The 12797-nt window shown below is 41.4% G+C and overlaps 1 protein-coding gene across 1 annotated transcript; it reads left to right on the plus strand.

The window, feature by feature from the left end:
- The first annotated feature begins 1996 nt into the window (after window positions 1-1996).
- On the plus strand, window positions 1997-5554 carry LOC127341325 (uncharacterized). Its single transcript, XM_051367136.2, has 9 exons — window positions 1997-2358; window positions 2461-2550; window positions 2729-3115; window positions 3647-3818; window positions 3940-4144; window positions 4273-4400; window positions 4491-4529; window positions 4633-4704; window positions 5167-5554. The coding sequence occupies exons 1-8, from the start codon at window positions 2093-2095 to the stop codon at window positions 4669-4671; spliced, it is 1326 nt and encodes a 441-aa protein (XP_051223096.1). The 5' UTR covers window positions 1997-2092; the 3' UTR covers window positions 4672-4704; window positions 5167-5554.
- Window positions 5555-12797: the final 7243 nt, after the last annotated feature.

Consider the following 12797-nt stretch of genomic DNA (forward strand, 5'->3'; position numbering starts at 1 on the left):
ACCGTCTTCTAGATTGCATCTTGGCTTGGATTTCGTGTTCGCGGTAGGAAAATTTTTGTTTTCTATGCAACGTTATCCTACAGAAGATGTGCATTCCGAAGAAATTGGGAGGTATGGGCTTCAGGGACTTACATTCTTTCAATTTAGCTATGTTAGCAAAGAAAAGCTGGAGACTGTTAGAAAGGCCGGATTCTTTGTGTGCGCGGGTTCTCAAAGCAAAATACTATCCAAATTCAAATCTGCTCAATGCGGGACCAAAGAATGGATCATCGTACACTTGGCAGAGCATTGTAGCGGGTCTGCAAACGTTTAAAAGGGGACATATTTGGAGGATTGATAATGGTGAAAAAGTAAATATCTGGGACGATCATTGGATTCCCACAAGTCCAACAAGGAAGGTATTCACACCAAGAGGACATTTATTCTAAGGACTGTAGATGAGCTTATTGACCCGGACACTAATAATTGGGATGAGAAACTCATTAGATCCCTCTTTATTCAGACGGATGCCGAGAGAATTTTTAAAATACCCTTAAGTATAAATCTGACTGGGGACTTTGTGGCTTGGCATTATACAAAAAACTACAGCTTCTCAGTCCGATCAGCCTATCACATTCAATGGAATCACTCATTTGGTGATACAATGCGGAGAAGAGACGGTTAGGGGTCATCTCAAATTAATCCGGTTTGGGAAATACTATGGAACTTAAACATTCCGAGTAAAGTTAAAATTTTCTTATGGAAGGCTTTGCATGGGGTACTCCCTGGTATGGCTATATTGGCGAATCGGCATGTTAAAGTATCACCTCAGTGTCCAGTATGCAAGAATGGACCTAAGGATATTCATCATATTCTGTTTGGATGTCAAAGAGCAAAGGAGGTTTGGGAAGAACTCGGTATGAAGGAAGTGATTGAGCATGCAATGACAGTGGACAGATCGGGTTCTGTTGTCTTGGAGCATATACTCCGATCGCCCAACAGTAGTGTACCACAGCTACAACACGTCACTCTACATGAAATCATAGCGGTAGGAGGCTGGTATATATGGTGGCAGAGGAGAGAACTAGTAAAAGGGGAGTCTGTTAGTCATTCAATAAAGTCTGCCTTTGCAATCAAGGTGATAACTGCAAATTATGAAATGGCAAATAAGAATTCTGTGGAGAAAGAAATTAAGTGGTTAAGGCCGAATAGAGGAAAGCTGAAACTGAATATTGATGCAGCCTACTACCCTAATGGTTTGGGTTCTGTTGCAGGGATCTTGCGAGATAGTAAAGGAGAAGTCCGGGGGATTCTATCGGCCGATTGACAACCTTATAAGCGCGGCAATGGCAGAGGCAAAGGCGTTATATGATGGTTTGGCTTTCCTGGAGCGAATTGGATGCAGGTCTTGCCAAGTGGAAGCTGATGCCTTAGAAGTGATCCAAGCATGTAATAGAGATGTTGACATAAATAGCCCTTACTCTGCTATTCTTGCTGACTGTTTCCAAAAAGCTAGTGAGATGGAAGAGATTGCCTTTCCACATTGTCATAGGGAAGCAAATCAAGTTGCACATGAACTGGCAAAATTGGCGTTCTCCAGTAGAGAGAACAAGGTTTGGGAGGGTGATCCACCTGCTTATATTCAGCCTTTTGTAATAAATGATGTGAATCTGTTCACAACCCTGTAATCTGTACTCTTGTTTATCAGGCGGCAAGTACCAGACGCACTCTTTTTCTTCCAGGGTACCTAAGGGGGCTGGAAGGTTTTTAATGAGGCGGCTTGCTGACCTTAATATACTCCTATATGTTACGATTTCAAAAAAAAAAAAAAAGAGAATAGGGCAGGTCAGGTAGGTCCAGCGACGAGTGTACTTCTGGCCCAATCAACCACAGCTGGCCGGTCTACGTAGGTAGCGGGCCGACCCCTTAAAAAAAACGTAGGTAGCGGGCCGCCGTCTCTTAATATTAATACTTCGTATATTTTATAATTTATACGTAGTAAGTGCAGATAAACAAACAACCCAGCTAGAACAGAACGCTCAACCACGCACCTTCCCCTCGCCTCCCCTGGGTCCTCCAAACCCTAATCCTCACCTCCCTGCCCGCCGTTGACATGCCGCACCCTCGATCAGGCCATCGCCGCGACCGCACCCGCAGCCCCCTGGACGATAGCCTCCGTTCGGGCCGCTCGTCGGCGATGCACTTTGATGTTCCAGTCGCCGATGGGCGAGAGGTTATTTCCGTCGATTGCCACGGGGTACGCACAACCATCTTCGTCGACCAAGGTACCGACGGAACCTACTCGACGGAAACTGTTCGAGGGCGGTTCCAGAGCATCGATCAACTCATGCACGCTTTGGGTGCCTCCGTTGGCTCACCGTATGCCCTTCTCGTCCGATTCATCGCGTTTATCCATCTCTGCGAATTGCTTCTCCTAAAACAGGGCACAATTGCTCATCTAACCTTATTGTTCAACTACAGGTCTGACGAGGAGGAGCATGTGGGAACCACTGCATCTGCGCAAACGCCCCATCCAGACGGGCTCCAGCATCTAGACTTCAGCGATCTAATGTATGTCCGCGGCTGCCACCGCTCCCTCTCATTTAATCATGTAATTGTTTTGTTTACGTATGGGGATAGAGAGTTTTCTTGATAGTGTAAGAGGTTAACATTTAATGTTTCATTCAATCTCCTAAAATAACATTGAATGTTGCTCTGCTACTCATTGGGTCTGCTTGTTCAAATTCAGGTTTAAGGAGCAGCACGCAACTGAGCCTGCATCTGCACAAACACTGTGTAAACTGGATCTCTTATCCTTGAAGGATCTGCGCTACCCTACGGCAATGGATGTATCGCCCACCATTGCCACATCCTTGCCCTCTCCGTGTCAGACCATTGCCACGTCCTTTCCCTCTCCGCTTCACACCATTGAGGCCTCGCCACCATCAGGGCGCTCTCTTTCCTCGTCACCTATTTGGAAAAAGTGTGACTTTATCTGGGAAATGACATTTCACACCATCAAAGATCTTGGGGGGTATTTCCGCATTTTTCCTCATGTGGGTGGACCGTTTCGGAGTAAAGATGAAGCTTACAAGGGTATTGCTCGCTACCTTGCTGAACACGAGGATCCGTCAATGTAAGGTTTCTGAACTTCTGTATATATTTCCATTGATTTATCTCTTCTGTTCTGGTTGCATAGTTGCAAGTTGCAACTGAAATATTCAGACACAGCTTGTATGACATCGGCCACAAAAGATCATCTCAGGAAGCAGGAAACACACACATTACTTTAAGTTAGTTTTAAAATGGACCAGACTAGATTTAAATTAATATTTTTGTTTGAGAACCACTTACCAATGTTAAATAAACATTACATGTCAAAATAAGTTTGTTCTACTGGTCAAAACAGTGAAACACACTGAGTTGAGAACCAGAAACAGAACAAAGCTAGATAAAGGTATTTGAGTACTGGCAGGCATGGAAACAGTTATGTTCTCTTTTTGTTGATTATTATTACTATGAGCTGTCTCCGGGCTTTCAACCGTTCTCCACATAATTTAATTCACTCTATGCCTGTGTTGGTCTGATAGCATTGATAGCATTGTATTCTTCCAATTTTCAAGGGGTACAGTTAGCTAATCACATATAATACTCTAAATCTGAACAGAGGTCGTGGCCTTTCTGAAGTGGATAAGCTTATACAACACTGCCGTTACTTTCCTGATGGCACAAAGAGGCGTTTGAAAGCAGGACAACAAATTGATAAAAGGCGTGATGCGAATTACCAATTGGTTCAAGCTGTGTTGTACAAGTACAATGAGCATCACAATCTTTCTGGGGTTTGCTCTCTGTCCTCCCACCCTCCAGCCTCTACCAGGATTGCATTGTTTATATCATATTGTCTTGCCCATTTATGTAATAATTAATTGCAGTCACTTATCAGATCAACACTTATTTTAGGATCGTGCATATGAAGTCAAATATGTTCCGGATAAGCCAGTACGTTGGGAGGAAGAGAACTGTAGGATGTACATTCATATGAATTTCACTGCAAAGACCAAAGTTTCTGATGATAATATGTTCTTTACTGAAATCACACATGGGACCGGAAAAGGTGGTGAATTAACGGTGAACTGTTGCTGCATTGTCAAACATCTTGATAATGGTATTCTATACTCTTTATCTGAACTTATGTTCTGGTGAAATACATTTTGTGATTTGCAGTAACTTGAACTTAATTTGCTTCTGTATCTAGTAAATGATCCTTAATGTATTCCCCTCTTTTAAATAAAGGTCCCTGCCTTGGTTGTGAAACTTCTGTGAAGCACCCTAATGATGGTAATGCATATACTGGTGGTCGCATGAATGCCACATATAGCCAACCATTCGGTCCTAGTTGGTGCCGCGACTACAATGAAGACGTACGTACAAGTGTTCATTTCCTTGCAAGCTACTAGCATTTAACATTTTTATTTTTTCAATGTCCATCGCTAAGTACATTTCTTTTGCAGTCTGATGAAGAGGTGGAAAGACTGAGATTTCTGTTTGGTGTAACGATATATTCTTCTGCAGTACTAGTACAATCTATCTATTTGTGGGTTCGGTTACTCATGGATAATTATTATCCCTTGCTCATGTATTTATTTTCTGTAGGGAGCTCCAGCCACTGCCGGCGTACCACTTGAGGTTTAGGCAAACTTTGATTGGCACTTCTGGCCAATAAAGGTCCTCTTTCATTTTCTATTGACTCAACCTATAGTTTGCCATGATCAGCTGCTTTTTTGTACCAACCTGCCAAGTTTGAGCTATTCTTATCGCTAAGACATTGAAAAAATAGAATTTTGTTTTTTTGTTTTGTTTTGGATAGATTAAGGCACAATGAGCAACACTCTGTGAGTAAGTAGATGCCTTCAGGTGTAGATTATAAATTCATCTGACAAAAAAATTTCCATTTGTCCAAAGTAAATGGACAGTTTTATGGACAGCCATAACTTGATCATTGTCCCTGTTATATCTGTAACAAGAAGTTAGCTGCTTTTGTGAGGAGGAAATACACATTTTTAAAACCAAACAACAAGACGATAATTATTTCTGTCAGCTCACCAAATTGAGCTAGAGAATTATACTACTCCTATCCTCAATGTAACTCCACGGTCTTAATTTGTCGCTTGTGCCTCTGTCTTGCAGTTGACATCGTGGGTCATGCGCTGAAGAGAAGCAGGCCTTGTGGTGGGAGACTACAGAAGAGAATTAAGGGGAAGTACAGTGGTTTCACGGTCCTGTTACCCGCCAGGCAATGTTCAGTACAGTATAATATAATTATTCTCCCAAGTGCTGTGCATGCCTTGGAGCCGCAATTTGAACCTGTTGAATAAATGTTGAATCTTCTGTAGTTTATTTCTCTTTTGGTGTTTGTCTTAATTGCCAGTTGTCTCTGTCCTCCTATTATCCGTATTTTGTTCTGGAAATTCTTGATGATATAATGTATAATTTTGTAAGAACAAGTGGCCAGCCATCTGTGACGATGTTATTCGCAAGTGAGCAGCATAATTGCCAGTTGTGTTCACTGTCCTCCTATTCTCCGTATTTTTTGCTGGAAGTTCTTATGATATACTCCCTCTGTTCTGATCTAATTGATGTGGAGTGGTGGCTAGCTAGTAGAGCATGTCTGTGGTGTCCGGTGTTGATTAAACCGGAACGGAGGTAGTATATTTTTGTAAGAACAAGTGGCCAGCCATCTGGGATGATAATGTGCCTTGTTTTCCACAGCCTTATGGTTTGGGATGCGATCAATCTTCATGTTCTCAAGATTTTTAGACTAATGGTTCTTCACTCTTGATATTGTATATTCTTTTCATGGGATTAAGAATACTTTGTTAAGATCTTTTTGGCGGATGATTCTTCATACTGTATATGCTTTTCTTTACAACCTACTGCAAATTGCTCCCTATGTTGTTTTTGTACCTAAGAAATGGGAATATGACATTTTATGCAATATTAGAAAAATATAATTGTTCCAATGAAAATGCAATGTAATTAGCCACTATCTGCAATGTTATATTTCTGAATACTACCGATTAAAATAGATATTACTACAAATATGATTTATATTTTATCAAGAACATCTCAAATATATCTATTATTATTCACCTCTCTCATGATGACGGGCGCAGCAACACATGCTTCTATGTTCTAGTATCCATTAAAGTGACGAAGCTTTGTGATCTTATTACTCTATATTTATTATAAGTTGATGAAGGACGCTTGTATCTCTTGTTCTTTCCCGCTAGCTAAATGATGTTGGGAAAGCTAATGAGGAGTCTCCACTGAACAATGATGGATAATAAAAATTGTTTTTTTTCTTTTCTCAATTCACTTATCATTTCTACCCACCTGTTTTCTTCGATGTACATGGAGAAGCGTGTGGTTCCCTAAGGTGCTTACCAAGATCCAAAAATCACATATTTATATTTTCTTTTCGTTATTTTACAAACTGAGTTATATACCCTCTGTCATAAGTCATAACACAGAGCTGGAACTGGGATATGTGAAACATGGGAGAATGGCCATGCAATAAAGGGCTTTAATTCACACATTTTAAGTTTCCGCGGCTCCATAGATCTGTTAATTTCAATACACACTATTAGCTACAGAACAGTGCCTAGGTCATCTTAATTCCCCATATTGGTTCAGATGCAGTTTTGAAATTTATTCCGATGCACCTAGGTGATTTCTTTTTAGATCAACAGGGGTCTCCCCCCAGCTCCATTTTTCATTGAAAAAGGAAGCCAAGTCTTTTACAGAAGATATCTCACACACAGGCGAAAAAAAAGAGCAGGCTTTTTGCTGGGGAGATTGGCTGCCATCCCAACCAATCTCCGAATTACCAGCAAATCCTGGAACAAGATCTAAGATAACAAAGTACATGCTAAGAGCATACGATAGCTAGAACCATAACAGAGAAACGATAAGTATGAGTCTGCCAGCATAGCTCCCAATTTCTCCAGCTTTTCTTTTTCTGCGCCCTCTTGAGACTATCTCTTCTTTCTCAGTCTCGATCAGGTGACCACATGAATCTTGTGGGAGTCACCAGGATTTGTCCAGGAGGTAGGCCAGCGACGCCCTGCCATCAAAGCTTGAGTTCCAGGAAGAGACCCAGTCGAAGGAGGGACATCTCACCCCACTGGGAGGCAGAGAGGAGCTCTTAAACTGGTTAGCAGCAGGTCCATGAATCGACCGTTTTCTCCAGATTCTAGCTCTTTGAAAGGTTTCAACCAGTCCCGAAGGAGGAAGAGGACCCTTCGCCACACCTGTTTCACATTAATCCAAGTGGTTTTGTTAAACACCAGACTATTTCTATTAAGCCATAAACTCCACAGAACAGCTGAAGAAGCTACATTAAAGTGCATGAACTTTTTGTTACATAGCCATTTAGAAGCAATTGATTCAAAGTTAGTAACATGCACTTCAAAAATCTCTTCAAACAAGTTCCAAATAGATCTAGCCACAATACATTCAAACATGAGGTGGTGAACTGATTCAAACTCAGAGCACATCTCACAGTTCATGGGTTTAGGAATACCTCTAGCTCTCAGATTATCCCTAGTCATGATCTTATTCTGGGAAAACAACCATAAGAAAACTTGGATCCTAGGAGGGATTTTCAATTTCCAAACAGCAGGTAAATAAACTGGAATAACACCTCTAAAGTTAATAATAGCATACAGAGAGCTGGATGAATAAATCCCAGAAGAGGTGTATTGCCAGATCAACTGATCTTCCTCTTGAGAGAAAGATATAGTCTTAGCAATCTCTAGCAGTTCAAACCACTGGACCATCATGTCATCAGTGAAGGTTCTCCTAAAAGTACCTCTAATCTCCTGACCATCCCAGATATCAGAGATGGTTTTATTTTGTTGGTTAGAAACAAAATACAGATCCCAGAATTGGGTAGCCAAAGGAGAATTACCAAACCAAATGTCTTCCCAGAATTTTATGGATTTACCATTCCCTACATGCCACTTATATCCAAACTTCACAGCTTTAGAAGCCCACATAACACCTTTCCAGAAGGTGGAAGGTTGAATATCATGACAGGATAGAATGTTTGGATTCCTAGTATTGTATTTAGCATCTAGAACTCTTCTCCATAGAGCCCCTTCACCCTGAATGTATCTCTTAATCCAAGACCCAATCAAACAAATGTTTAGATCTTGAAGATTTGGAATACCTAAACCTCCAAACTCCTTTTTCATGCAGATGGAGGGCCAATTAGCTAAATGAATTTTATGGTTGCCTTCTTCATCATTCCACATAAAGTTGGCCATCTGTGAATCAATCAGATGTAGGGCCCACTTTGGGAATTTAAAGAAAGAAAGCAGATAAATGGGAATACTAGCTAAACAAGACTGAATGAGAATTCTCTTGGCTGCAGAGGACAGAAGCTTTCCCCTCCAGCCAGTAATTCTTTTAAGAATGTTTTCAATGAGAGGTTGCAAATCCTCTCTTCTCAATCTATCATAATGCAAAGGAATACCAAGATACTTAACAGGAAAACCTCCCATGACACATTGGAAAATATCTAGGAAAGGTTGGATTTCACTAGCATCCATGTTAATAGGGATAAGTTCACTTTTATGAAAGTTAATCCTCATGCCAGAAATTTGCTCAAAACAAGTAAGAATCCATCTTAAATTTAGAGCAACTCTCTGATCATTTTTAAGGAACAAAAGAGTATCATCAGCATATTGAAGACTTACAATCCCTCCAGGTAAGAAATTGGGACAGAGCCCACTAATTAAACCACCATCTACACCTTTAACTAACATCCTAGAGAAAACGTCTACAATGCAATTGAATAAGAGAGGGGCAATGGGGTCCCCCTGTCTTAAACCTTTGCCAGTCAAGAAAAAATCCCCCTCAATGTCATTAACTTTTACCCCAACAGACCCTCCTTGAGTGATTTGTTTAATAAACCTAATAAAGGTGGGGTTGAAGCCTCTGAGTTCCAAAACCTCATACAGGAAATCTAGGTTAACTTTGTCATATGCCTTCTCATAATCAAGTTTTAACACTAACCCTTTATCTTTATTCCTATGCACTTCATGAATAACCTCATGTGCAGTGACCACACTTTCTAAAATAAACCTCCCCCTAATGAAGGCTGATTGATGGTAAGAGATAAGTCTATCAATGATTTTAGCTAATCTATTAGTTAAGACCTTGGTAAAAATCTTAAAAGAGCAATTCAGCAGGCTAATAGGTCTAAACTTTTTCATGGATCTAGCCTCATTCTCTTTAGGTATAAGGGTGATCATGGCAAAATTCAACCTATATAAATCTAGGTTATCATCAAACCAAGCATTAAACATATTAATCAAGTCAATTTTGACCACATCCCAAAACTTCTGGTAAAACATAAAAGGAATACCATCAGGACCAGGGGCCCCGTCTGCATAAGATCCAAAAACTGCAGTTTTGACCTCCTCCTCAGTAAAGGCACTCCCTAACATAATATTTTCCTCCAGAGTTATCTTTTCATCTTCAGAGAAGAAATTATCCTGGAGTCTGATGTCTGGTCTATTTTCTTTTTTAAACAGATCTTTATAAAAGTCTGTAGCTACTTTGAGCATTTCTCCAGACTCAGTCACAGGACCATCAGGCCCATCTAAGACATGGATGCATTTTTTCCTCCTTCTCTGATTGGCCACAGCATGGAAATATGCTGTGTTTCTGTCTCCCTCTAGAATATTCCTATCTCTAGATCTCTGTCGAGCTTTAGTTTCCTCTAAGATCCAAAAAAGAGTTCAACTCTCTAAGAATGAAATCCCATCTCTCCCTCTCAAGCTGAGAGAGGACACAGGTTTCAGACTTAATGTCAAGAGCATCATATTCTTTCATAAGTTCTTTCTTCTGCTTCCTAACTGCAGCCTCATAATTACTACTCCACCCTTTAGCTAATCTCCTAAATAGTCTAAGTTTTTGTTGCCATACATCAACTACATTGTTATTATCAACCTCTAAACTCCAAGCTCTATTTACCAACACAGCAAATTCAGGAATAGCTAACCACCATTTCTCAAGCTTAAAACCTCCCTTTTTTGGAATTCTGCTCTCACCAGAGTCCCAAACAAGAGGGGTATGATCACTACCTGATCTAGATAACACTTTTGCACTAGCTAAGGGAAAGCAGCTATCAAAAGAGGCAGAACAGAAGATCCTGTCAAGTTTACACATGACAGGGTTCTCTTGATTATTCCCCCAAGTATAATTCCTACCAGAGACCCCTATCTCCATAAGTGCCCACATTTCTATCCAGGCATTAAACTTATCAGCCCATTTGAAATCTATATTACCATTATTCTTATCTTCAACAAATCTAACTAGATTAAAATCACCACCTATCAGCCCAGGTCCTTCCCAATTAAGACAGAGTTCATGAAGTTCGGAAATAAACTCCTGTTTCCTCTCCTCATAGGCAGATCCATAGACAGTAGTAATTCTACAAATAAAATCATTCCTCCTATTTTTAACTACAGCACTCACAGAGAAAGTCTTAATCTCCCAGGCTAAGACCTCTAAGAGATCAGCATTAATACCTACTAAGATACCACCAGCAGAGCCTATTGCAGGTAATAAATTCCAAACAAAATTTCTATTTCCTAGCAGGTTTTTCAGAAAGGAGTTACTAAACTCTCCTTTTTTAGTTTCCTGAAAGCCAATGTAGTCTAAATTCAGAGGCACTAAGTTATCATTAATGAAAAGCTGTCTACCAGGAGTGGATATACCCCTGCTATTCCAAAAAGCGCATATCATGAGTAAAACTTCTTGGGGTGCTTGCCCCGAGATTTCCTAATAACATCTATCCATTCCTCAGCAAGTTCCTCTTGCTGGTCCTTATCAGACAAGGAAGCAGCTCTAGGGGAGGAACAAGCTGAGTGCATGCTATCAGTTTCTAACTCTAAATTGATACCAACTATTTTGGCAATAGTATCTAATTCATCAACATGTAAAACATTAAAAGGATTGTTGGAAATTATACCTCTCATCCTTGGAATCTCCAGGTTGTTAATCTTCTTCATCTCCTGAGCCTTCTCCATGATGTTCTTAGACCTGTCAATCCTGTTACTCTGCCTAACAGGTTGCACAGGCCCCCACTTGGATCTTCTCTTAGCTGGCAGCTTCTCAGACACTTGATCAGCAGATATGAAGGGAAGCTCTACCTCTGGCATAATATCATCAGGTAGCTCCAATTCCTGATCATCACCTTCAGGAGCATTCTCTTCAAACTGGTTGGTCAGGTTCCCTTGAAGCATTTTCTCACTGTACCAGAACTTTTTCACTTCCTCACTTGCAGCTGCAGAGACTGGAGTCTTGTCCACACACAAAAGCACCCTCTTGATCAACTAGTCCTCTCTGGAGAAGCTTCTGATAAACATCAGCAGTACTTGATTCTGGAGGAGCACAATTTTCTCCGAGAGGATCATCCATCACTTGATCTTTCTGGGAATACTGGTCATTGGTAGAAGCTTGATGAATGTTCCCAAGAGAAAAGGATTGAGGCCTAGCAGCAGCACCAGACCCACTCCCATTGTCTTGTCCACTTTGATTATTCCCCTCAGCATCTCTCTTGCTCTGATCATCAAGCTCTTCTCCAAGCAGGTCATCATTCTCTTCATTGCTGGAAATAACACTTTCTAGAGTGAAGCCTAACACCTAGGTGATTTTAGTTCCCCATCTTGCTTCAACAAAGATAGTTACTTTTTTTTTTTACATGAGTATTGATCATTGATGATCTGTACTCATTATACATTTGTCGTTAGAAACCTCTGTCAATTTTGGATAATGTTTCAAATCAAATTGTGCGACCCTTTTACTTCAGTTTTAAATACTGAAACTGTCCGTAATTAATCTCTGTTGCATTATCCATTGTTTAAGTATCCTGCCAGTTTTGCATAAGTTCCCTTTGTCCTGAGAAATGGTTGTTCCACACTACTTTAGAAGTGAATTTCCTTCATAGATTTTTCTTCACTTATCTATGATGTTGCATGTGTTTCTTGTTTTCTGGTAAATATGCTCATGCTTTCTTGATTTCCGGTTTCATTTAGGTTCAGAGGATATGTTCTTGTTGGGACTTCCAATCTGCTTGATAGGCTAGAAGCCCGTTTATTCTACTCAAACAATGATTATCCATACATTGATTTCAGGAACCACATATTTTTACAAAACTGTATTTCAGGAACCACATATTTTTACAAAACCTAGGAGTATATCACGCGCGAATTCTGAACTTTGGTGGACTTTGATCGATGGAGGAAAGCCGTAGATCGGGGAAGAAGTCGAATTCCTGTAGGGATCACATAATATCATACCGATGAAGAGAAACAGATCGAAGAGAGACTGGTGATGGAGTTGGCGCTGCTTCAGGAATCAGGATGCGACGCGACGCTGAAGCATCCGCATGCTTCGAAGAACTGGGCGATGACGGCGCGGCGCATGTGCTCCAGCGCGGCCTGCGCCATGGCCAGGTCGTCGGCGACGCGGCGCAGGAGCTGCTCGGCCGCGTGTCCCCAGGCGTCCCAGAGCGGGAACCTTGCGGCGGAACCACAGTCAGCCCTGCATGGGCCACGGCCACGCGGAGCGCCATGGCGAGGCTGTGCTCGTAGTGGTGGTCCAGGAGCTGGTAGGCCGCGTGTGGTCCTGCTAGTCCGAGCAGACCGACACCGGACATCCGGAATGGGGCCATCTTGAGCATGACGAAGACGGCGTCGCTGCCCGCCACGCCGTGCAACCAGGCGGACTGTAGCCTCTGCAGCGCC

This window comes from Lolium perenne, chromosome 3 (genome assembly GCF_019359855.2).
Source record: "Lolium perenne isolate Kyuss_39 chromosome 3, Kyuss_2.0, whole genome shotgun sequence".
In the NCBI taxonomy this organism is placed as follows: domain Eukaryota; kingdom Viridiplantae; phylum Streptophyta; class Magnoliopsida; order Poales; family Poaceae; genus Lolium; species Lolium perenne.